This window comes from Balearica regulorum, chromosome Z, assembly GCF_011004875.1.
Source record: "Balearica regulorum gibbericeps isolate bBalReg1 chromosome Z, bBalReg1.pri, whole genome shotgun sequence".
NCBI classification, from domain to species: Eukaryota; Metazoa; Chordata; class Aves; order Gruiformes; family Gruidae; genus Balearica; species Balearica regulorum.
Window position 1 is genome coordinate 63,899,621 of NC_046220.1, and position 25,669 is coordinate 63,925,289.

At 37.1% G+C, this 25,669-nt stretch overlaps 1 protein-coding gene across 1 annotated transcript in view; it reads right to left on the reverse strand.

Annotated features, from left to right (window-relative positions):
* RNF180 (ring finger protein 180) overlaps positions 1-25,669 on the reverse strand; it is a 79,914-nt gene that overhangs the window by 50,736 nt on the left and 3,509 nt on the right. Inside the window, 3 exon segments of the mRNA XM_075740926.1 lie at positions 16,784-17,544; positions 17,547-17,730; positions 21,304-21,399. Of these exon segments, the coding sequence (XP_075597041.1) occupies positions 16,784-17,544; positions 17,547-17,730; positions 21,304-21,399 (1,041 nt within the window).

Consider the following 25,669-nt stretch of genomic DNA (forward strand, 5'->3'; position numbering starts at 1 on the left):
TATTAATGAGGCAGTGCAATAGCTAAAGCTATGCTAGTATTCCCAGAATACATTGTGTTCTTCAGAGCATTATTTTTCATTTTCAGAAATTCTGACATGGCAGCAAAATTTTCTACAGAGATAAAATTAAAATGCCACTGACTAAAGTTCTCTAGAACATGGCCGGGCTTTTTTTTTTTTTTTTGCTATCAAATGATAAAAAATACACTAACTCCTGTAATTTCAGATTAGTTTTGAAAATACTTGTACAGAGTAGCTAATTGTAACTATGTTTATGATGTACTACCATATCCACTAAGGCTATATTTAGCACAAAGGTAAGAAGCCAAATATGAGAGTGAAAAATCTGTCTTTCCTAGAATCAACTGAGGACTAAGTTCAATCTCAGGGCACATCTTCAGACTTTGGTTATCCAATGTTACCAGCACGCAGGTCACCCAGGTACAGTTACGAGGTAGGATGTTCCTATTCATTGTTCTTGCATTACTGAGTAGAAATTAAAATATACCTACAGAATTAGGTATGTTAGTTTCTTAGGAAACACTGAAATCACTAGATACAAAGTCTGCAATGTACCTTTGCGATTCGTTACCGTGCCCATTTTTTAACCCAAGAATATGCTCAGTGCCTTGTGGAAAGAGGGTTGTGCATAACTAGATGGGCAGGCTGTTCTTAGTGCCTAAGAAGTGCCTAAGAAGAGCTGTCTATTTCTTTTCATTACAGAAGTGGAACAGACAGCTGGAACTGGAGTCTCAGATTTACCCATTCAGAACTAAATAAATATTTGTATTAATATCTCTTAAAATTCCCTCACATAAATAGTACTGTATGGTTACCGAAGCTGTCCTTAATTATATAAGAATCAATACATGCTTCTTTCCACGATACTAGTTCTCCCCATCCCAGCCTCCCCAATCTTTTAAGATCTCTTATGTCCCATAGGAGAACATTTACTTTCAGGTTCTTAATTTTTTGAATAATGTTTCAGATTCTGCTGCTGAAAAAGCAGTCCTTCTCAAAAACACTCTCTAAACCCAGTAATTTCAATAGAATAAAAATGCTATAGAGCCAAAACACAAACTCCCTCATTATACTGCAAAGCCATGTGTAAGTGGACATGTTAGGTTAGAGTAATTCCTGATTTAGGTATGGATTATTAATTAGAGTAAATATGTAATGCTATAAAAGCTACAAAGTAGATACAAAAGTTCATCTTAAAAATTTATGAAGACAAAAGATGGATCAGTTTTTATATTCACATTATAAAGTTAGGGTATCAATAGACTGTGATTATGCACTAGCCCTCAACTTAATTCCATTCGCAGCAAATCAGTTCTGGGTAATGTCTTATACACTTCCACTGAGAATAATTACATTGTTATAGCCATCATAAGAAACATCCATCAAGAGAAAACGATTTGCTGATAGGAAACAGTACGACACTATGACCGCAAACAATCAAAACTCTAACATCAGCACATCTACTAGCAGGACTGCTAGAATATTAAGCAAATGAATAGTTAGCAAAAATAGTAAGTATAAAGCCATGGTTTCATGTTATAGCTCAGATGATCTACCAGCTAACATTTCTTCACCTCAAACCACAGTTCCAACTATACCCTTATGCCGGCTGCAGCAAACTACTGAACCCAGCATGAGCTGATGTGGCAGAAAAATCAATAGATGACTATTTAGTTTTTGCCTTTTCTTCCTCTCTGAATTGGGGCACTGTGGAGTCAGACAAGAGAAGTAGACAGTTGTAGCCACAATTGTATGGGGATTCCTCTTCACCCATTTTAACATGAAACCACTGCCTATGTTGCCTACTCACACTATCAGTTAAACTGAAAAGATAACTAGAAAATGGCATATTTGGGCACTGCCAAAACCATGGTTCTGACTATGTCAGTATTTTGAACAAAGAACTGTGCAAATTGCCCACAAAATCATATATAAAACTATGTTGCAATAGCATATCTCTGACGTGGTGAGTCACATACCTTCCTTGCTGCTCATGCTTGGCAAAAACAAAACATAATTCCTGAAAAGTTCTGGTTCAGTCACAAATCCACTGTGCCAGACCACCATTCTGACAGGCTGGTGTTCTTCAGACTCCCTAAACAAACTCACTAGTAGGAACCCTGCAGAAGGGCACAAGATTCATACTTTTTGCTCTGTCTTGTGCAAAAAATCTAGCTTGGTTAGTAAGTTTGTCAAAAGGACCATTCTGTAAAGTAGCTGGTACCTTGAGCTCCCAGTAAGCTTCCAGAAGAATGTCCCATAGAAGATGCATCTGGCACCAACAGGCTCTAAATCACAAAAGGTGAGCTACTGGCATTGATAAGAAGTTTGCACTTTGTTTTTTTGAAACAAAATTTCAACAATGTTTTTTTCTGAACAAATTTCACACTAAACACAAAAATGTCATAAACACAAAAAAAGTTCAATGGTATTGCTGTACACTAAACTAGGGGGAGATTCCTTATAGAAAGTCCTAAGATCACAGGAAAATACAGAGGATGTTCTTGGATAAACCATGGAAATGGCCACAATTTGCTTTTTACTAACATGTCTTAACTTAGCTCTTTCTTAAAAGTATAAACACAGACCCAAGTGAATAAAAGATGCTCTCCATTTTGTGTATTCTATATCCCTCCACAAGTTCCTGGCCTCTTTCTTCAACATCCAAATATAAGTGTGAGTTGACATGCAGCACTCTTTGTGTCCATTTTCTACTTCTTAGATTTCACTTGCCTATATGTAAGCATTCATAGCCTCTGAAGAGCCTGCTCTGCTTCACCTCACTCCCCTTTCTTCTTTATAGTCCAGCATCAAAACAAAGCACAGTAGAAGCAGGGAAGGTGCGTGCATTGGCACTTCAGCTCCACTACCTTTTGTTGTTCTACTGCCTCCAGCTGCAGTCCTATCCAAGACAGCAGGAGCATGACAAATGGCAGTTGAAGAAAAAACCCTCTACTTTCTCTGTTTTCTTAGGGTAAGTGGTCTCACGCTTGGACTCAAGATTCAGTTTGTCAGTGAACTTCCAGCTAGCTCACTCTGTGCCAGGTCTCTTCCCTCTCCACATACAAAGGACCCCTTACAAACTAGTATCCAGGGCACATATGACTGCAGAAGGTGACGTGAGCTACATTCGGGCCATAGTTCACTAGTTGAGTGGTCTTACTGCAAAGATTTCAATACCACATTCCGTACATCATTTATATGGCTAGGAAAATACTGACAAACATTTTTTTACACTATCCATTTTGAGATGTAAGAATTGTTTTCTTCCACTGTGCTCAAAATCCCGCTGTCTGCTTTTCATGAAGAATTACTTGAACAACTGAAAACTCTACCTGCCATAAATGATGATAAAAAGCATATTGTATGCAAAAATACAGTGAGTCTGTTCCCACAAAACATGCACACCCGTATTTGAAAAATGACAGAAGACTGATGGAAAACAAGTAGGAAAAAAACTTGTCTCAAATTGCAAATAAGAAATTGAAGATAAGATGATGAGAAAATGCACATGAAACTTCAAAAAAGCAACTGCAGAGGTCCAAAACCTTTTGATATGGTACCATGCGTAGTGCATGGAAGGGCAAAAAGAGATAAACTGCTGCCAAGAGCACAGAAAGATTAGGTAGAGAAACTTACGATAGATAAACAGATACTCTGCATCTCATCTAACCAGATCTCTGCATTTATTGAGACTCAAAATGCTGAACAAAATCCGTGTTAGAAGCAAAAGAAAAATATATCTTTGTAGCTGAAAGTGATGAAATAGGGGTATAGATAAAGTGAAACAGATAATTCATACAATGTGCTGCTAGAGATAAAATTTAGTAAGATCTTGCACTGCTATTGCCCAAGACAGGTTTTACAGAAGTTCCATCTAGAGAACATGCAGAGAACAACTGGGAGCCTATCTCAGCACTCTGGCTAAGCATCCACACCCTACCATGGCTCTCCATTAAAAAGTGAGATTGTATTTTACTAATAGTGGATCAAGTTAATCCCAGGAGATTCTCATCACACTCTGTCCCCACTGTGGTGGGTCACATATTTTACTTTTCAGCATATGCCTCTCAAATTCAGTACTGCTCACATATTTGTATAAAAATAGTTTCAGAGCACTAGTCAATGATACATTTATACCTAAGTTAAAGGGAATGGGGATACTTTTAGAACAAAGAAATTCTGAAGACAGACATCCACAGAGTGGTTAATACCTTTCTAAATACGGGTATATTCCATAGATTAACAGATTTCAATCCACAAAGATTCATCTAGTAGTAATTCTAATGTATTATTTATTTCCTTCTAAACCAGCTTACTTGTAGAAACCAGATTGGTCTGTTGTGCTGTGCTGCAGAGGGAAACAACGACATATTGCCACAGCAACTATAAAAATGGTATGCTGCTTTTCAGTTTAGTAGTTCCCTGTAGAAGAGATTTGATCATCCAGAAGAAATCTGTTTCTGTTCAGCATTTTTTATAATGCATAAAACCAAAATTCAGTTTGCTAGTACACCAAAATCAGTATTCCTCTTTACTGTAACATAATTAACGTTCTCAGTTCAGTCTGGATTTTGGACCCTCCTCAAAGGGAGCACTACTTAACAGTGCAAGCTGTGTCATTATGCAGCCAAGAGGAACTACCAGGTCTACCTGTATCTAATCTTCAAACAATCTCTTTACCTATCTTTTCATACAACATTGCCTGTTTTGTAGCAAGTAAGATTGAGCACTGAACTCACTTAACACCTGGAAAAAATGCAAATAATAAAAAACATATACAACTGTCCATATGCAATACTACATTTTCTCTTTGCTCTTCTGGAATCCTACTTTTCCAATGTTGTCAATAAAAGAAACAAGTTGCTCTCCAAACCGTATAAAATCTGCCAACTCTGCTGCTAACTGGGCAGACATACTTAATAGTATCTGCTTGTATGAAGTGCAAGATTAAGTCTCTGTGATCTTAACAGTTATGGTAAGTTAAATATATTTGGTATGCATCAGACTTGAAGAATATAAGCAAATTAATTGAACTGAAGAACAGCAGGTCCTATCTAGGACACTGCTTCTGGATGCACCAGTGCTGGCAGGTCTGCTACCATGGGGCTTGGTTTCTATGGATTTTTCTTTATGACTGCTATTTTTCCCTTTTGCTCATGTGCAGCATCTCCCATGTTAGAGCACTTAAGAGTCTCCTACGTTTACCTACCTTCCTAATATTTCCTAAATATGAGCAGTTATCTGAAGGTAAAACTTACCATACCATAAATTGTGTCTGAAATGAACAAAGAGGGTAAAAAATACTGACGAAACACACGAAAAGTAAGAATGTAAGTTTGTTTCCACACGGATGACTGGCATGCAGTTATCACCTTTTTCCAGAATCTCAGGTGTAATGTTGCGTTCTAATCATACATGCCTTTTTTTTTTTTTTAAACAACAAACCTTTTACTATATCCAACTGGAAAAGCCAGAATGCTCCAAAATCATCTACTCTTTCCAATTCAGCAAGCCTACTGAATGTAACATGCCACACTGCACGGTTTCTTTCATTATTTAATACTTTTTCTTCCTTCACCATGTCTGCAGTCAAGCCCTTTTTTCATGTTTTAATGAATGTTCTTTGCTCTGTTTCTTATGATTTTAATAGCTTTCTATGAATTATTTCCTTAACCCATGGACTGCTTTGCATGAAAACTAGTATGACACAAATAACAGTGGAGTAAGCACACAGTTGGAGTTTTTTCCAGTAAAGTGCATTTCAGAGTTGCACTGTAATTCTAGCTCTCCTCTTCCTGAGATATACTATTTTTAATCTGTAAATGGAAACTGAGATATTCTAAATTAGATCTACTTGGATCTTCTAATTTTACTTTTTAAAAAAAAATCAATGGAGTTGTTTTTTCTTACCCATTTTTTTTTGTTAGACATTTCTCCATTTTCTATTCAGATTTTACCAAACCATGAATTAAATTTTTTGTATTTATGGAAGAAATTCCTTCACCAGTAGCTTCCTCTCAGCCCCCCTTAGATAAGATCACATATTAGTTATCAAGCTGATAGCTAATTGTTTGCAATTTGCTTCAGAATTTGTATTAGTGGTGCACTTTAGCAAAAAGTCTAAATCACAATCAAAACTCAAAATGGCTTTTAAAAGCTATTGAACAAAATATAAATGAAATAGATAATGCCAATAAAAGTTGGGAGCAGCATCAAATGATTTATTTCTTTGAGTGTTTATACTGTCAAATATTTATTTGACTCTACACACTTCTACTAATCACACAAAATTGTTTAGTAAAGTAGTGCAAGCTCTCCTCACTCCATACATAGAAGAAAACGTACATACAAAATATGAAAATAAGGTCACTTAAAATTTTTCAACTTTTTGAGCTACATTTGATTAACCTTTTGTCAAACTGTTGGATTTCTTTTATAAAGACTATGAGGAAGAAACCTTGCTTAATGAAGATGAGTATGTTTCTTTCTGACTGATGGCATTTTCAAAAATATGAGATCATTACTGAATCGGAATACTCCTTTTCTTCATGTTCACTATGTCTAAACATTTTCTTGTTCATACTCCAATATCCAGTCTTTAGAAACAACACATCAAATCTCCTAATGCTCAAATGAGAGATGAAATAATTTTAATTAGAAACTTGTTTGCAAATTACTAATAATGGGAGCTGACAGATTTCTAGCATCTTCACAAAAAGCAGATACACTCTTGAAAGAAAATGAAAAAAGGAAACAACCCCACACATTCTGTCTCCCATAATTCTAAATTGGAATAAATGTGAACCATGCTTTTAGCTAAGTCATCTATAAAGGAAACCTTTCTCTTCTGATGTGTAATCATTTTAATTTAGGTGTTGATATAAAGCACTAGGGAAGCATGTGGTATCAAAAAAAAAGCACTGTACCAAATAAAATCTTAGCAATAGCTAGCTTAAAAAAAAAAAAAGTATTTTCACAGCTTTACAGCCATAAGGGTGTTAGATCATAACACAAGAAATTTTTGTTTTATTTAACTTATTGGTATAAGCTTGTACTTTGGCTGTGAAAAAGATGTTCATATGCCCAAAAGACTGCCAACTTCTTCAGCTGTAACAGTAGATGCTATCTTTCCTTACATTTAATTCTGAAATGCAGCTACCATACAACATCTCTTCATTATTTTGCAGAACCGTATATAATAATTCATTTCACTAATTTGCTACTTTAATTTTTCCATTTCCTACAACAAATATTGATTGCCTACCAACTTCAGAAACACTAAGTTTGTATGAAATCTGTTCTATTCTGTTTGTGTGACATCTTTTTGACGCGTACAGTGACTTCTCAGTGACTCCCTGTAGTTTTACCTAAAATAGTTGAAGAAATGTAAAAAACAAAAAATTCTTTTCAGATAACATTATTTCCTCCCAAATGCACACATGAGGAAAAAAATGCTTAGAAGTTGGATATCAAAAAATTTAAAGGGGTGGGTCATGGATGAGAAACATTCATAGATAGATTGACCACTACAAAGCATGAAGAAATGGTTCTTTAAAAAAAAAAAAAGGTGGGGAGCTTCAATTCTCTCAGATGTCAGGAATTTCTTTTTCCTGAAAAAAAATTTTTTTAATTTGAAGAACCTTAAATCTCAATGTAAGCAGTATTTAATTTACCTCAGTTTATATGTATTCAGAGAGTTTAGTACCATGAAAACCAATTAGAAAGACAAAACTTACTCAAATTCCTAGTCATTGTGTCAGTAACAATTTGTAGAAGTGAAGGACTACAGGCCCGGGTGTCGCGGTTTAACCCTAGCTGGCAGCTAAGCACCACACTCTCACTAGTGGGATGGGTGAGAGAATTGGAAGAGTGAAAGTGAGAAAACTCATGGGTTGAGATAAAGACAGTTTAATAGGTAAAGCAAAAGCTGTGCACATGCAAGCAAAGCAAAACAATGAATTCATTCTCCACTGCCCATGGGCAGGCAGGTGTTCAGCCATCCCCAGGAAAGCAGGGCTCCATCACAAGTAATAGTGACTTGGGAAGACATATGCCATCCCTCCAAACGTCCTCTCCTTCCTTCTTCTTCCCCCAGCCCCTTATATGCTGAGCATGACATCATATGGTATGGAATATCCCTTTGGTCAGTTGGGGTCAGCTGTCCCGGCTGTGTCCCCTCCCAACTCCTTGTGCACCCCCAGCCCACTTGCTGGTGGGGTGGTGTGAGGAGCAGAAAAGGCCTTGGCTCTGTGTAAGCACTGCTCAGCAGTAGCTAAAACACCCCTGTGTGATCAACACTGTTTCCAGCACAAATACAAAGCACAGCCCCACACTAGCTACTATGAAGGAAAATAACTCTATCTCAGCCCAAACCAGCATACTGGGCCACAAAATTCTATAAAATTTATAACAATACATTCTTTTCTTATGTAAAGTCTCATCTTAAACTTTCTCCTTACTGTGTATTTGATATGGTCCTTCTGGTAATACACAGTAAATCTCATAAATATGAAAATACTCTTGTATTCTTGTTCATACCATTGTTGAACTTTGATTTTTATCTGCCATGAGTCATCTTATATAACTGCAATTCAGTCTCCTTTTCACTCTGTGTAATAAAAATTCATGCTGAAATTATGGGATGCACCTAACTGCACACTATTGCAACCTACCTCCATGAACAGGTAATTGTCTTTCTTAGCTAAGGGACAGCAAGTCTCATAAATTGTTATGATCTAAGTTGTCTGTGGGCTTCTCACTAAAATAATAGTTTCTAATACTTACAGTTTATACAAGGAAAAAGTACATAGTATTTCTATAGTTCCAGGCTGTTCATCAATATTTTCTTGGAATAGCAATCAATATAACCTTGGAACAGCAGCAGTGATCTGTATGTTATTTATTAAAAAACCCCATTTTTCTGGCAGACAGTCAACAATAAAATATGTAACTCCATTGGGCTTAGTTTCTTTCCTGTGTTGCTTTTGTCCAGCAAGATACAATTTCTGCAAGGATTGATCAGGATCTTATCCATGGCATGGCACATTACCACAGCTGTTGATCCTTAGGGTTCTAGCATTACAAGTACAACAGTATTATTTCAGGTAGAGGTGGCTGCATTTGGAGACTTCATGTGTCTCTCTAGAAAAACTACACATTTGCTGGAAAAGCACAAAAATGTCAGTGAAAACCATTGCTTCTTCTTAGCATAATGACCACCAAAGGTAGCCTGACATGAAGTAGCAGATAAAGACCTTTTGCAAGATGGGCACTTAATGCGCATGAATGTCTGCTATGCTGAGATTATTCTATAGTATCTGTACATTCTGAAAGTATTTTATAGACAAGCAGCTTATTCATACATATTTCACTTAAATGAAGGAGTATATTCCCAGCACAACCAGCTATTTTGGCCTTCAGTAAAGCTATATTATGACAATGTAGCTACGCTATATTCTAGGCTATATCATTCTAGCTTCAAGATGCCCACGAAAAATTTTACAGTATATACAGATACACTGGGACAATCCTGATATGTGGTATTTATCCAGTAGCTCCCTGAGTAATTTTCCCTCCTTTCCAACATATGAGTGAAGTGTTAAGTGGTTTACAATACAATCCATGACAGAAGGCAAGCAGAGTTTCTTCCTGACAAACCCCTGGCAAATTTGCAAGGCTGTTTATCCCACTAGTTATTATTAACACCCAATTGTGTAAAAGACATATCAAACAGTAGAAGAGGTCAGGTCAGACAACACCCTCAAAAGCTGTAATCACAAATGAAATGAAAAGACTGCAGTGAAAAGTAATTAAACTCTGAAATGTTGGGGTTTAAAGGCTTGCAACAGGAGCTCTACATACACCTCAGAAACCAGTAGCTTTACTGTGCTATTTCCCTCACATACAAGTTCACAGAAACCATAACTGCAATTTCACAAAGGTAAGTCATGCATTTGGGCATGAATCCACCATTCTTAATACCTTCTTGTTAATCCAGTACATAATCAGTGATAGAATTACTCTACTAATTACAAAAGTCACCTTGTAGTAACAACAGTTACAACCAAAGCATAAGCAAAGACAGGCAAGCTTTGGCTCAGAAGCTTCACATGCCCGCCATTTCTCCCCTCCTTGTATCAATGAGTTAAAAACGATACTGCATCTTTCTTGTAGCCATGTAGCCCTGTCATGCAGTATTGCCCCTGCTAGCAACAGCCACAAGCTTTGTACCGAAAATGCAAGGCCTCAGGGCTGAGGCTGGCCCTGCTTGCTCTGGCTGAACTTCCCTTGCCCTGCCTGCTGCTTGGTTTTACCTGGTTTAGCTGTCACAGCAATTTCTCTAACTGACCAGATGTCTGTGCTAATTTGTTTTACTTTTGTTATCTTTGTATGGTACAACCACTGACACCGGTTATTCCCTGTAGAATGAGATATTTACAACTCTAATATAATAATGTAGTGTAAAGAAACACAGGCCTGCTAAAGATAGCAGAGGCCTTGAGAAATGGAGACCCAGGATGCAACAAGGAATACAGGCATGGGATCACAGGAGATGGGGCACTGGGTTGATACTGGACACCACAACAGCTATGCACAACTTCCCATGGATCTGTTAAAGAAATGCAGACTTGGGCCTGGACAGAATTGGTTTTAAGGTTTAACAAACAGAACAAAGAAATCGGATCTTACATACATAAAAGGTAATTACATAAGGTAATTTGGATGTAGCATGAAGCTGCAGACCAGTGAAGAAAAAGCAAAGGTATAAAAGTGTGCTACGAAACACAGAAAAATGACCTCAAGTGGATTCTGGGGTAAAGAAAAAGAAACCATCAACATGACCATAATATTACTCCCAGCGAAGAACTCCAGATGCTGGCAAGCCACAGTAACATCCCCCCCAAACCCAGACACCAAGGTCTGCTGCCAGCCTGCAGACCCCCAGGCACAGCGCCATGGGCAGAACCGCAAGAACTGGGGAGGAACGAGTGAGTGCATGTAACAGTCTCAACGGCAATATTATTCTTTTTTCTTTAACAATTAAATCTGGACTAACAATAATCATACTCTTAAGATTTCACTTATATGAAGAATAAATTCTTGGCTTTATGTAAATAATGTGTGCTGCTTCTTTGTCCATAAACAAAGTGTGAGTGCAACACCCTGCAGCCTTGCTGCTCAACAGCTTTTAAACCATTAATGCTACAGTACCATCACTGCAATACTACTATTTCAGAAAGAGCAAGTCATAAATGTATCAGGCCAGGGACTGTGAACTCTGCAACTGCATGTTAACACAGAAGCACTTCAGTCTTCTTTACATCAAAGTTTATTGTGCTTTCAACATAAATTCAACCAGTTAAGTATAGAACTTAAAAACTGTTGTTACTTTGAGAACTTAGGCAGAGCAGGAGTGGTTTTGAACACTGAAATCAGTTTTCACCTTTCCCAAGTTGGAAAGGTTTATATCAATATTTGATCTTCATTTCCTTTACAGTCACTCGAGGAAGTGAATGAGAAAGCTGGTGTGGATACAGTATGAGCTGCTCAGAGTCAAAATGCTCTCCCACCATTGTGTTCCTCAATCGTAATTCTGGGGATTCACAGCTAGCCAGTCACTGTAACTGAATATTACTTCATATTAAATCCATGGTATGGGATTAGGACTCCCCCTTTTCCCCCATGTTTCCTCTTTCCTTGAGTTAAGTAACTTCTCTAGGGCCTCATATTTCCCTAACAAAGGTCACAATTGAGACCTTGTAGTTACTGCTTGCCTCTCCAGCTGTGATTTCATTTCTTCTCTTCTTGGTTTGCTTCCTGATTTAGTTTGGTATCAACACTAAATAATGCTTTTAGCCCTCCAACAGTCAGTTGAGGAATCTATAAGCAGTCTGAGGATAATTCTTGTTATAAGTACCATCAAACAAAGAGTGTCCAAAATTCAAATACATAAACGCATGGCGAGACACCTGAAGCATTTACAGTTTAAATACAAACATGATAGTGCAAGAAACAGAATTATAAACCAATGTATACAAGAAAAAGAGACAAGCAAAGATTGAGTGAACTAAGGTCACAAGTTAAACCTTTGAATCCTAGTGCCTTGACTACAATACTGTCAGTTGCTAGAGAACATCAGTATGGACTTGAAAACTCAGGGTTGCAGGGCAAGGTAACAGCACCTGACAGTGTGGATAAACAATGCAGTATCTCATCCGCTTGTTTATCCTGAGTTCAGATTACCAGTGGGAGCATGAAAGCACTCACTTCATGGAAACTGACCACTAGTCACTTTTGTAAGACAAAATTTTCATGTTTTAAAAAAAGGTACAAAAGAATTGGTGACGTGTGAAGTTGTAAAATGAAGCAAAAAGGCCAATAATATTTTTTCTGATGGATCAGGATCATTTCCAAGAGGATACTGCAGTTCTGAAGCTGGCTACATAGTCTTCCTCTATGTAAAATGATTGTGAAGAAAGGTGAAATAAAACTGATGGAGCCACAAATAGTATTTCTGTCTGAGATATTTCAGAAAATTATTAAAAGCTTCAGACATTAGCAAACAATGCAAACATATAACAAGATACACACAAAAAGGAATTTATAACAGATATACTTCATCTTCTTATCTACAGCAACAATAACGAGAACCATCATTAATAGTGTCAATTCCTAGACTTAAGTAGTTATTATCATACCTTAGCAATATACCAGAAACCTAAAAATCCCCCATGAACGCAAACAAACACACACACAAAATGCAGGTGTCCCCCTCACAGGCGTTAAGAGCTTTCCCTTGCAGGGCAGACAGAAGAAGCTTGGTTCCCTCTGCTGTTGGCAGGCAGGCTCAGCCCTGCACTTACACCACAGAGCCTGCATCAGTGCACGCCTCCAGGGGCCAGTGCAGGTCAGAAGCTCACAGAATCGCTCCTATTCACAATCCTAGGTTTATATACTTCAACTTAATAGAGTGCATTCTGCCACAACACATTTTGGCTTACTGCAAAACAGAAAAAACGCTTCACAGATCAAGTTATCATATTACAAAATAAATTTAAGAGAAGAATCCTATGCATTTACAAACAAAGTTTGAAGTCTGAACAGGTCCATTCTCTTGGACTGCTCTCCAGAAAAGCTTTAATTAAAGATTAAATTAAATACTTCCCATTGTCATTTATAAAAACTTCCACTCCAACCACTCAGAGGTTTATGCTTTTTTCTCTTTGTGAAGTTTTACTATCTGATTGCTTAAGCATATATGGTAAGTATGCTGGAAATCATGCTTAAAATTACCACAGATCAGCTGCCTATTGTAAGTACTACTGTTAACAAAATGCACTTTTTTACAAGGAGGGGTGTAAGAATGCTGAAGAAAAAGGATGTCAAGTGAAACCTGCAAGAAAAGGGAGGAAACCTAGACTGGCACACAAGAGGGGAGCAGCCATGAAAAGAATTGCATGGCAGAGGACCATCCCCTTTTTGCAACATGTCAGGCTGCACAGAGGATGTGATTTTCTAGATGCATATTCTCCTGCGAAGATACCACAGTAATGTGAAACACAACTGCACTAGCACTGGCCACAGGTGCTGCCTGACACAGAGTCTGAGAAGTAGGCCTATTGTGTTGGTTTTGCGTGGCAAGGTTTTGGAAGTGGGGGGGCTACAGGGGTGGCTTCTGTGAGAAGCTGCTAGAAGCTTCCCCTGTGTCTGACAGAGCCAATGCCAGCCGGCTCCAAGACGGACCCGCCGCTGGCCAAGGCCAAGCCAATCACCACCTCTGTGATAACGTATTTAAGAAAGAGAAAAAACACTTAAGAGAGCGCTTTTGCAGCCAGAGAGAGGAGTGAGAAGATGTAAGAACATCTGCAGACACCAAGGTCAGTGAAGAAGGAGGGGGAGGAGGTGCTCCAGGCGCCGGAGCAAGATTCCCCTGCAGCCCGTGGTGAAGACCATGGTGAAGCAGGCTGTCCCCCTGCAGCCCATGAAGGGAGGATGAGGGGGTGTAGCGATTCCACCTGCAGCCCATGGAGGACCCCACACCGGAGCAGGTGGAGGCATCTGAAGGAGGCTGTGACCCCGTGGGAAGCCCACGCTGGAGCAAGTTCCTGGCAGGACCTGTGGATCCGTGGAGAGAGGAGCCCACGCCAGAGCAGGTTTGCTGTGACAGGACTTGTGACCCCGTGGGGGACCCACGCTGGAGCAGTCTGCTCCTGAAGGTCTGCACCCCGTGGAGGAGACTCACGTTGGAGAAGGCCGTGAAGGACTGTCTCCCGTGAGAGGGACCCCACGCTGGAGCGGGGGAACAAAGAGTCCTCCCCCTGAGGATGAAGAAGCGGCAGAAACACCGCGTGAGGAACTGACCGTAACCCCCACTCCCCGTCCCCCTGTGCCGCTGGGGGGGGCGGAGGTTGAAGCCGGGAGTGAAGTTGAGCCCGGGAAGATGGGAGGGGTGGGGGGAGGTGTTTTTAAGATTTGGCTTTATTTCTCATTCCTCTACTCTGTTTTGCTTAGTAATAAATAAGATGAATTCCCTCTCTAAGTTCGGTCTGGTTTGCTCGTGATGATAATTAGAGAATGATCTCTCCCTGTCCTTATCTCGACCCGTAAGTTTTTTTTTTTTTTCATTGTACCTTTTCTCCCCTGTCTAATGAAAGAGGGGAGTGATAGAGCGGCTCTGGTGGGCACCTGGCCCTCAGCCAGGGTCAACCCACCACACCTATTTAAACACTGCATGCCACTATCACAGACTTTCACCAAGGTTAAAGAAATCAATGCAAACCCAAAATATCTTCCCCTCAAAACTACTATTCGAAACCAGATTATTTATTTTACGTACTTATTTTTTAACTTTTTGTACTTTGTAAACCATATGCTTACTGATTAGACATACCAGATTTAACAACTCTACATCGTTTGCTATATGAAACGTAAAAATAATGTAGGAATTGGTTAACAAGAAAAAGATCTGAAAGTGTATTTTTCTTTCTCAGCTATCACAAATTTGGAAGATTTGTGCAATATTTCATTCTTGGAAGTAACATCTAACAAAAAGTGACGTGACTGGAGAGACTGCACATTACATGACTGTGCAAACGCATCATCATTTCTGTGATTTTGCATCATCATTTCATTTAACAGAAACAATGAGACCTGGAATTTTTAAAGCCATTTGGACACCTAAGAATCTATAGACTTATCAGAAAACAAGTATTCAATATTAAGACATCCAGACCTTGGAAAGGTTCTTCACTCTGAATTTCAGAGAAGCATTTTACAAAATAAGAACAAGTTTTCAAAATATTACAATGCTAATTTAAATCTTTCTTTAAACAAAACAAAAAACCTTTCCACAGATGAAAGAATATATGCATGCCATACTGAAAAGTCTCATAATATGTCCCAGACTCATCTGATTTTCAAGCTGGTTCTTACATTTAATTGAGAAATGTATCTCTCTCTTGATCCTGAATTCACTGCTCTGCTTCAATTCTGCACTATATTCTATAGGCTCTGATGACTGTATGTAGGAAAGAGCTCAAAGTGCCTGAGTGGAGTGGAACTGTACATGCACAGCAGAATATTAAGGGTGAAAATCATGTAGGTACAAAGGCCTAATGAAAAATGCATACATGAACTATTGGTCCTATATATCCTATTGCATTAAATGAAAACCAATGAAAACAATTTAATATCTAACCTAAGCATATTCCATTCAAATAAGCTTAGTATTTCTCAGTAAGGCATAAACATTAAATTTAACTTGACTTCTATTAAATGTAAAGCAATCACACAAAAAAAAAATTAAAAAAGGTTTACATGAGCTTTACCTGTCACTACACTTCAGCTATGGAATATTCTAAGACTATCACAATGACACATATACTTGAAGTGGGAATGATTTCTTGATTATATATTACTCCTCTGATGAGAGTTAGTATGTTTGCTCTTGCTGGCCACACAGTATTTTGTAGCAGGAATTTTATGACGAGAAATTTTCTTTTAAAGGCATACATATCATTAGTTGTTTTACTGAATTTCAAAGCAAACAAAAACTGTTTTATTCATTTTAAGATACATTCCTGGTCTTTCTCCTCTCCCACCCTCAAAAAAAATAAAAATTGCATGACCATCTATGGTCACTAGTTCTGTTCTGTTTTAGATGGTTTGAAGAAGGAAACCGTGGTTGTATAATTGATAAGAATATGTAACATTTCTGTAAGATTTGTAGACAAAATATTTACTTACTAAAGACTTATATTTTAAATAGCAACAATCAATTCTTCTCTTTTTCATAAAGAAAAAATATTTATGTTACAGTAAATAATAAATGCAAACATCTTCTAAAACATAAATTTTTCTTAACTGTAAAGTTAACCCAAAATGCCATTACTTAAGAGTTAGAAGATCTTGAAATGCTCTTGAAATTTAGAAGATTTGAATGTTTAGTTTTCCTTTAATTACACTGATTAAATTTTACTCTATTTTTCCCACTTCAAATTTATTATTACACCACAAAAAAATGAGAAGGCCAACCTGTTATATATACCCACCCAGATGTGATCCTACATAGAAAAAAATGATTGGGTTGAATTAGAAAAACTGCCTGTAGGAAGAGGTCATAAATTCTTGTTTGCAGGATACTTGAATCTAGGCAGTTCCGTGTTAAACCAGTATTAAGAGACAGCATCAAAAATGAGTCAGAATGACTTATAAAAGCAAGCCAAACCTTACAAAAAAAGTAGCATAATTAAACACCTACTTGCTTCTGTAGCCACCGTTCTCGCCTTCTTTGTTTTCTCCTCAAGCTTTTCAGCTTGCTTCTTTCTCTCTTATTCAACTTTTGGTTGAAGGAAGTACTTGTAGGCTGCACAAGACCAACAGGTGTGATGTACTGTTCCTCTTCTATAGCACTTGTAGGTGAAGAAAGGTTCATCACAAAAGGTAACCCATCAGCAATGGTGCTCCCAGAAGATTGTCCAGTAGCTTCAAAATCACACTCATTTTCTGTTTCTTTATGTACTAATGTGGTAAAGGAAGTAACTCGAAAGCTTTTTTGTAGTTTCTCATCACCGGAACTATATTGGTCCTGAAAAGAACTACCATCTTTCCTATTGGACTCTAATTGTGAGCCACTTTGCATGTAAGGAGGTGGATTTTCACTTTGGCCATGGTAAATTGTTCCCATACTGCAAATTTCATATAATGCAGGGGACAAAACAAATCTGTCTCTGATATTTAAATCCAAACTACGTGATCTTTTGTGAAAAGGTTTTACACTGCATGCATCATTCATAGAATAGGAAGCAGAAAGATTTCTTTTTTTATTTAATGCCTTTAAGGGAAGTTTTTTACTTCTCATCTCAAATCTGTTAGCTCTTACTTCTAGACAAAGTGCTTCTGTTAATCTTCCAGTACCATTATTATTTCTGGCCATGTATGAAAGCCTTTGATTTTTGATTTCCAAAGTTGCAGTTACCACTTCATGGCAGGTATCCTTGCTAATACCAGACTGAATTTTGAGGAGAGGTGTTTTCCTGATGATTTTGCCAATTTAACAGAGAAAGCAGGCTGATCGTCAGTCCGACTTTTGCAGAAATGTATATTTATTAACTGTCCACGGGAACATTTTGTGTTGCAAATGAAGTTAAAGCCCCCTAACCAAGCTTCACAGAACAGACAGTGCAGTTTTCCAATTGTCCACTGTGCCTATTGACAAGAAAAGACAAAAAAACACCCAACACACTCATTGTAAATAAATGATTGAGAAATCATTAATAGAGTTTTCTCCTTTAATTAAAGGGTTTACTTTTTGTTTTTCAAACACAGTAAAAGAGACTTCACAGCAGAAAGAAAATCCACCATAAATAATGTTCTGATCAAAACTCTGCTTGCTGCAGTGATAACTAATTCTAAGAAATCTAGAACACACATTTCAAAATGTAGGGGCTTTGAAATATATTTAAAATTTGTCCACAGAAAGAATAATGCTGTAATGCTGATGAAAACATTAGATCCTTTAAAGCAGTGAAAGCAGTGAAATCAATTTACCATGTTAATCTGGAATTGGCAAGCACAAGTCTTCTGAGTGCTGATACATTTCTTGCATACTAAGTACAGTGGAAGGAGATTTCTTACAAAGAGAATATAGCTTTTCACTTTGCTTACCCCACAAAAGCTTGAAACGGTACTTGTATTTAGGTGTATGTAGTATTACAACATAATCTGTGTGCAGATACCATGACAAATCCTTAATACTCTATGAGACAGTTATTTTTATTATTTGTAATTCTATGGATTTCATTTAAATCCTGAAGGCACTTTTTCAAAATAAAACATGTATCAAAGATCTATGAACTCCTACAGACTTGCACAACTATTAGTGTTTTCAGTAAATCTACTCATCTCTCAGCAAAAACATTTTTGACGATTAATGTTATGCAAGTGTTTGTAGGATCAAAGCCCAAATGACAACAACATTATCAACTCCAGTCACACATTACTCACTAGTGTGCCTAAAGTAGGGTTTAGCCATGAATACAGAAGCTGCCCAACATTTCTAGTTAAGCATTGCTTTCAGTTGCAAATGTCTTTGCAAGATAGTTTGGGAAAATGATTCCATGACTGATGCTTTTATGTTGAAAGCTTCAGAAAGTTTCAGTAAGATAAATTTTGCGGTTTCAGGAAAAAAAACACCCTTGTGCAGAAAAAAAGGTTATTTTTCAGACACAATGCTCAAAAAAGTTCTGGAAACACGTATTTGAGAAATTTACTCCTGCCCTGTGGGTTAAAACTTCAAAATTTCAGAGAGTAACAAAGATGTGGCTTTCATTGCACTTACAAGAATCTGTTTAAATCTGGATATGTTTTTAACTTAGAGAAAACAAAATTCTCAGTTTACATATGCCCAAAGGCTTTCAAATCCTTGAACATGCAGTTTCTCTCTGACCAACTTACGCATATGCCATTCCCAAAGAAGAACTAAACTGGTTCAGAGATTTACTCTGTCTCCCACACTCCATTTCCCAGATGCCATGGGCTAGGCACTAAAATTCAGGGAAAAGTACTTTCTAGTGCCTTTAGTGAGTCTTTCTGGCACTCAGGCACTATGGAACAGTAACCTAGATCTCCAAATGGAGAGGAAGAGTGATTCATGAAGGTTAGGGAAGAAGGGTAGGAGTCTGGCAAAAATGGGAATGCAAGAGACAGTAGGGAAGAAAAAGGACATCTCTGTGTCCTATGTACACAGAGACAGGGAGATGAGGTGCACTACAAGAGAGTCCAGGACTGATTTAGCATGAGTTTGGCAAGGGACTGGGGAAGCATTGACTCAGTAAAAGAAGTAACAGCCTACTAGTGGAGGAGGTGGTAGGGGGAAAATCAGCAAGATCTGAAAAGGAGCTGAGGGTACAGAGATTTAATGATGGACTGCATAAAGAGGAAAAACTGTGAAGGGTTAGCCAAAGAAGCTAAAACAAGTGATTAGTGATGGGTAAAAGAAAATGCAAGTCAATAAAGGTCACTAGCAGCACCAGCTAGACATTCATAATTATTGAAGATTATCTGTACACTAATGTGTGCATGAAAACCCATTGAGATTGGTTAAGAACAGGGACAGATGGCAAAAAAGAACTGGCTGGAAAGCAGTGGGTTTTTACAGCCTGCAAATAGACTTTGTGCTTATGTAAAATGATTTAGCCTTTGATTCAGGAGTCATACAGGAGAAAATAACACATGATCACAAAATTATTCAGAACCCAGGAGGATCTGGGGATAAGTCAGATTTTTTTTTTTAAAAACCCACACATTTATTCATAAACCCACAGGATCTTTCCAAAGAAGTCTGAAGTGAATGAGGCAAGAGTTCCCAGGATATTAAAGGACAAAACAAACTCTAAGGTACTGAAGGTGTTCATAGAGAACTGCATTCTTTGCCACCAGAGGAGCACTGCTCCTTTGCAATCTTCAGCAAATATGTTAAGCCTTTTCTGAGCAGGGTTTTGTATTTCCCAGGTCTCCAACCAGACTCTCTAGGCTTTCAAATACAGAAGGCTGGCCATTTATGACTAAAAGTGAAAAGAATTAATATTAGTACCAGTATTGAATCTGATTTTACTGAAATAATATACCATGCAAACTACTGTAAAAAACCTGCATCCTTATGATCAGGCATTCCAGATTAGGCAATTCTGTAAAGAGAGGAAATACCTAATCACCCCTAATTTTCACACACACCCCCAAGATTCATGTTTCTGAAACAGATGCACTATTCTGTCATGCACTACTGAAGTATAAGAGATCATTAACTTTAAAAAGAGTTTAATCAATGCTGAACAAAACATAGAGCAAAACAATGAAGGAAGATGAAAGAAATTTTGTTATTTTTTCAATGCTTGGTTTTACAGTCATAACTGTTTTTCTTTGTGTATCATTTTCAGGGTAGATTTGCTTAGATTATAAGTTACTTGCAATATAGTAAAACTTAGACGCTGAAGTCAAAGGAGAAAGAAATGCAGATAGCATTTGCCTCTCAAAATGAAAGACTCATCAGAGAAAAACTGTAGGGCAAAGAAAACCACTGTTTCTGCTTATTATATGTATGCAACAACATTAACTTCTAGACCTAAAATAACTTAAAGAAAATACTCAACTGAAGCAATCAGTACAACAGGAAAGTTATGAAATGGTTTGTAATTTCAATCGGGCAGTTAAAACTCAAAAGCAGTGACACTGGCTTGTCATCAGACCTTTGAATATACAGGAAGGTAACTACTTTCTATTCATATGACATAATAGCACATTAAATAAAAAAGACATCCCATCATATTCGAACAAGTGATCTCTTAACAAACACCCAGGCCAGTTTTATGGAGAAAAATACTCTTATTATTATTATCAACATATGCATTTGTACTGCAAGATATGATGATCACAACAAACCAAAACCCAAAGCCTAGATAATTTACAGAATTTTAAGCATTGACAAAATATGCAGAGGTGCCCATGACAGTTATTTGGCCAAACATAAATACAATCATCTATAAATGGGCAGGAACAGAATTTGTTACTTGTAGGTTTTGTACATACATAAAACAGCATTTAAGAGGGAAAAAAGTTTCTGTAAATGCTAATGATAGAAGTTACTAGAAAAATTCCCTCAGTTAGAAGGTCTCCATAAAATATGTTGACCTTGGCAGAAAAGTTTTTTGCCTTTGAGGTCTGTTGCCCTTATTTATTTCACATTTTGTTGAATGATAAAGATGCAAGCAAGATCAAATCTACCTTTTCAATGACACATTTCAACCACTCTGGAATGGCTTCTAAGTTCACATGCCATACATTGCAAGACTCCTGAGCAGCAGCTGAAGGTTGTGAAGTCTGTTAAAAAAATAATTATTGTATTGATATTCAACATTCATGTAAGCGTTTTTTGTTTGAATATAGCCAGAAGTCAGCTTTCCAAATTCAGTAAATATTTTATTAACAAATGATAAAACTCAAAGATGTTGCTGCATTCTTTAAGCTAAAAATCAGGTAGATGCTGTCATTAATTCTCTGTTTCTGAATCTAAGGACATTGGACAGACTCCACTGTGGAGATAGAAGCGTTTGGAGGTGGTTTTGTTTTGTGTACAAGAACAGAAAGTATGCAATTGCTGATCTTCCAAGTATATTCGGAAAGTGATTACAGAAGCACTATCAGCTGGCATAATTTTCAAGTTAAGACAGGAAAATTTAAGTTCTAGTTTATATGAAGACTGTGGTCAGTACTGCACGACTATGCCACAACTAGTTTTAAATTCATTTTTTAAGGCTTGTTAGAATAACTAGCAGAGAAACCAAGGACTCTTAGCAACTTTTCAGTTTTTACTGAAATTATGTGACCAACTGAAGAGAAGATAAAAATCTAAAAAAACTGTAGCATTTCACTAATTCAATAAAATAAAAACAATCACCTATCTTTTAACACAGAAGTGATACAAATGTAATTAAATCTTTTAATGTGGTTTAGAATGTCAGTAAAGTTACAAAGATGGCTAAAAATATAAGGAATGTCTGTTAAGTGTTAAAGTCTTAAAACCAGTTGTTAAAATTCATTAATATGGAAAATTACTGATTCCTATGTTATGAAACTCATGGGAATAAAAGTTTCATTATGCTGAAAATTGAACGTGGGGCTATACACAGAAGACAGAAGTTTTAGAAATTCTCCAAGTAATGACAGCAGACAGATAGATCCATTTGCCATGTCTATGCTATCGTCTTTCTCTTATCTGTGGAGAGTACTTGTACTTCAACTTGGATATTAATTCTGATTTAAAGTGTTTATACGACATTCATAACTTCAACATTTGGTTTTAAGATTTGTTCTAAGATTTTTCTTTTACTCAGATTTCAGCTATGTCTTGGACTGAAGGTCTAAAGTTCATCAGGGAAATCTGACATACTGAAAACATTACTCTTCTCATCACAGTACAATCTTTGCCTCCCAATGGCTCGAGAAGCAGCATTAAATTGGGTTTTTTTATCTGCTATCTACAGAATTAGAGAAGGAGGAAGATCTCCACTAGCAATTAAAAGCTCTGCCGTGGGGCACGGACAAAGCTGCCTCCTCCTTTCCACTACATTTTTTCCTTAAAAGGAATTTAAATTTCCCCCCACACACACCCCAAAACCCACCTCAAACCATGCACAAAATAAAAACTACTCAAGTATAAAGCATGAAAAATATTCCAGAACCTCAAGCTCTGTAAGCAGAGTGATTAAAATGGGATTCATTAATAATATGAATTACATCAAGATCTTAAAAAGTAGTAATTTTTTTTCTACCTCTATTGGTTATACCCTTCACCAATGCCAAAAAGAATGTTGTTGCATTTCTAGTGCATTAATAAAAAAGATCAACAACTTCCCTTCTATTTGCTTTTTCACTTTGATTCGAGATCATAGGATGTAAGCACAGTCTTCTTGGCATATTTGGAAAGACTCTAACACTTTATGATTACTAACTGCCATTATAAAGCAGCAGGAAATACTCTGTCATTGTTTTATTCCCTATGATTATTTTTCTGTTTATTTTAATAAAGATGATGTAAATTACTAAGTGGTATTTTAGCCTGGCAGGGCATCGCCCCCCTCAGGGCAGGCTAATCTTCTGAACTATTTTTGCGCACAGATTATCCCCCACTTTTTCAAAATAAAGAGCAAAAGTTTCTGATGTAGGAATATTTGACATACAGTTAACAACTGAAGTGGAAATTAGTGTTGGTATTTAAAACACACCTTAGAAGCAGAGAGTTCTCTGTTAAGATATATTAAAACAAAAAAATGACTGCATTAAACCTGTCAAAAACAGAACCCATTTTTATATGAAAAATAGTAACACTATATACTCTACACAAGCTACTAGTCAAACGTGTCATGAATGCCTTAATGTTGCAGAACATAAAGGTGATCACTGCCTGCTCAGCTTCAGTAGCAGTACTGCTTACATTAGATTCTATGGAATTATGCATATTTTAGTACTTATCTCCACAGAAGATTAATTACTGAGGTCAAGTCTAATACTTGTCCTTTACTTAAAACTAATGGCACTGGAAAAAGTTACAAACCCCCTCCAGATGCTATACTTAACTTTGCCTTGCAAAATGTCATGGAAAAGAACTATCCAAACAGAATTTGCTATATATTTTCTACATCTCCAGCAATGTAGCACATCAGCCTCTTGGTTACTCATTTCAACTTAGAATTCTTCAGCTCTGTATATCTATCTCTAAAGGCCACAAAACCATACAATTCAGTCACCTGTTGAGACCACACATGCTTTCCTCTTGCAATACAGAAATTTATCAGTAGTTGCTTCACTATAGAAGAGACTAAGACTTTATTTACAAACATTCTCTGATCTTGTACAGCATGCCACCTAGATATTTTAAATAGCAAAGTGAAATAGCTGTTTTTATTTCCAGGTTGCATACAGAACTAGAAAGCAACAACAACAACAAATAAAGAAAAATAAACCAACTTCCTCAACATTTAGACCAAAGACAAGAGAACTCCAGTTTTCCCAGAATATGTCCATAAAAGTAAGTCATTTTTATCCTACACATTAAATACATGCACACATATATGTGATGCCACCTAACGAAAGAAAACAAAGACTGTTTTTTCAATGTGCCCCTGAAGGCTTGCTCCCTTAAATTATTTTGTGTGGGAGGATCAATGCTACTGGTGCAACGGAGCTTTTCGCAGACCTGAATCAACATCTCTGTAAAACAGAGACCTAAATTAAGACAACCAGAAGGGCAAGACAAATATTTTTCTCTCTTTGTGCCTTGCTGTGTTTTAATGTCTCTCTTGTCTCACTAATCTGTTTCCAAATCCTTCCTTTTTCACCATGCTTCCTTCCAAATGTCCTCCAACTCTGAGGTTTTTATTAACCTATGTCAGTGCTGCTACTTTCTGTACCAGACACATTTTGAAAGTGGAATGCACAAAAATGCTGGACCTCTCTATGAATGACCTTTTTTTATTAGAAAAAAAAAAAATTCAGGTTCTGAAAGATTTTTACAAGCAGTGTGTATCACTTTGCTGTGATAAATGCAGCATTGGACTTCACATGGTATTGAAGGACTGACTAGCAGTTACGAATTTCTATCATTCAAACAACTTAAAGCTGTTCTAATCAATTTATTCTTCACAAGGAAAATTCCTGTATGTCCATTAAAATTCTACATGTATGTGCCTTTTGCATTTCTTAGAGAGGACAGAAGAAACGCTACAAATGCACACTAACACATTGCAGATGTTTCTACATGCATCATGCTAGAAAACAGCAAAGGAGATGTTTCTGATTTGTCACATGAGCATTCATTTTTATTTTTGATTTGCACACAACTTCAATTGGAACTCAAAAAAAAGCATACAAACACCGGAATTTGAAGTGTTTTTATAGTTAAATGCAGTTTAACCATAGTGTTCTAGATATATTTTAGTAAGTTTTTATTTGTCTTGTTTTGCATCTAAAACTACAAAAAGGCATCTTGTTCTCATCTTGCTTTGCCTTTCAGCAAAAAATGGCAACATAAAAATAAAACATTCTAATTTGGCACTCAGAAACTAGACAGTGTCACTCTCAGTGGGCCTTTTCAGCTTTGCACTGAAGCATGTTTGTTGTGGCTGTACTGCTTTCAGATCAGTTGCTTTGTCTGAGCTCACATTTGCCTCCAAAATAGCATGTAGACATATCCAAGCACTAAAAAGCTTATGCTCCTCCATGGCTCTTGTTTTATGTCCCTCAAATGTTTTTCTGTGACTCAGCCCCAGAAAAGCCAGGAGCAGAGGGTTAAGACTTCCTTCCCAAGTCAGTCTCAGTTCCCTTTCTTGAAAACCATTTGTCTAACCTTCTCTTACAGATCTTTGATGGAGATTTCACAGTCTTTCCAAACTATTTAATTACCTTCTCATCCTCCATTACTGTAACTTTTCCCCTAACATGTAACCTGAATTTTCTTGCAATTTCCCTTATTCACTGTGAATACAGAGAACAAATTGCCTCCTTTTCTTCCATACAAGAATCTTTCACACTTTAAACACTTATTATATATTAGCTTCCCTTCAAACTTGTCTTTGGGCTAAATAAATCCAGT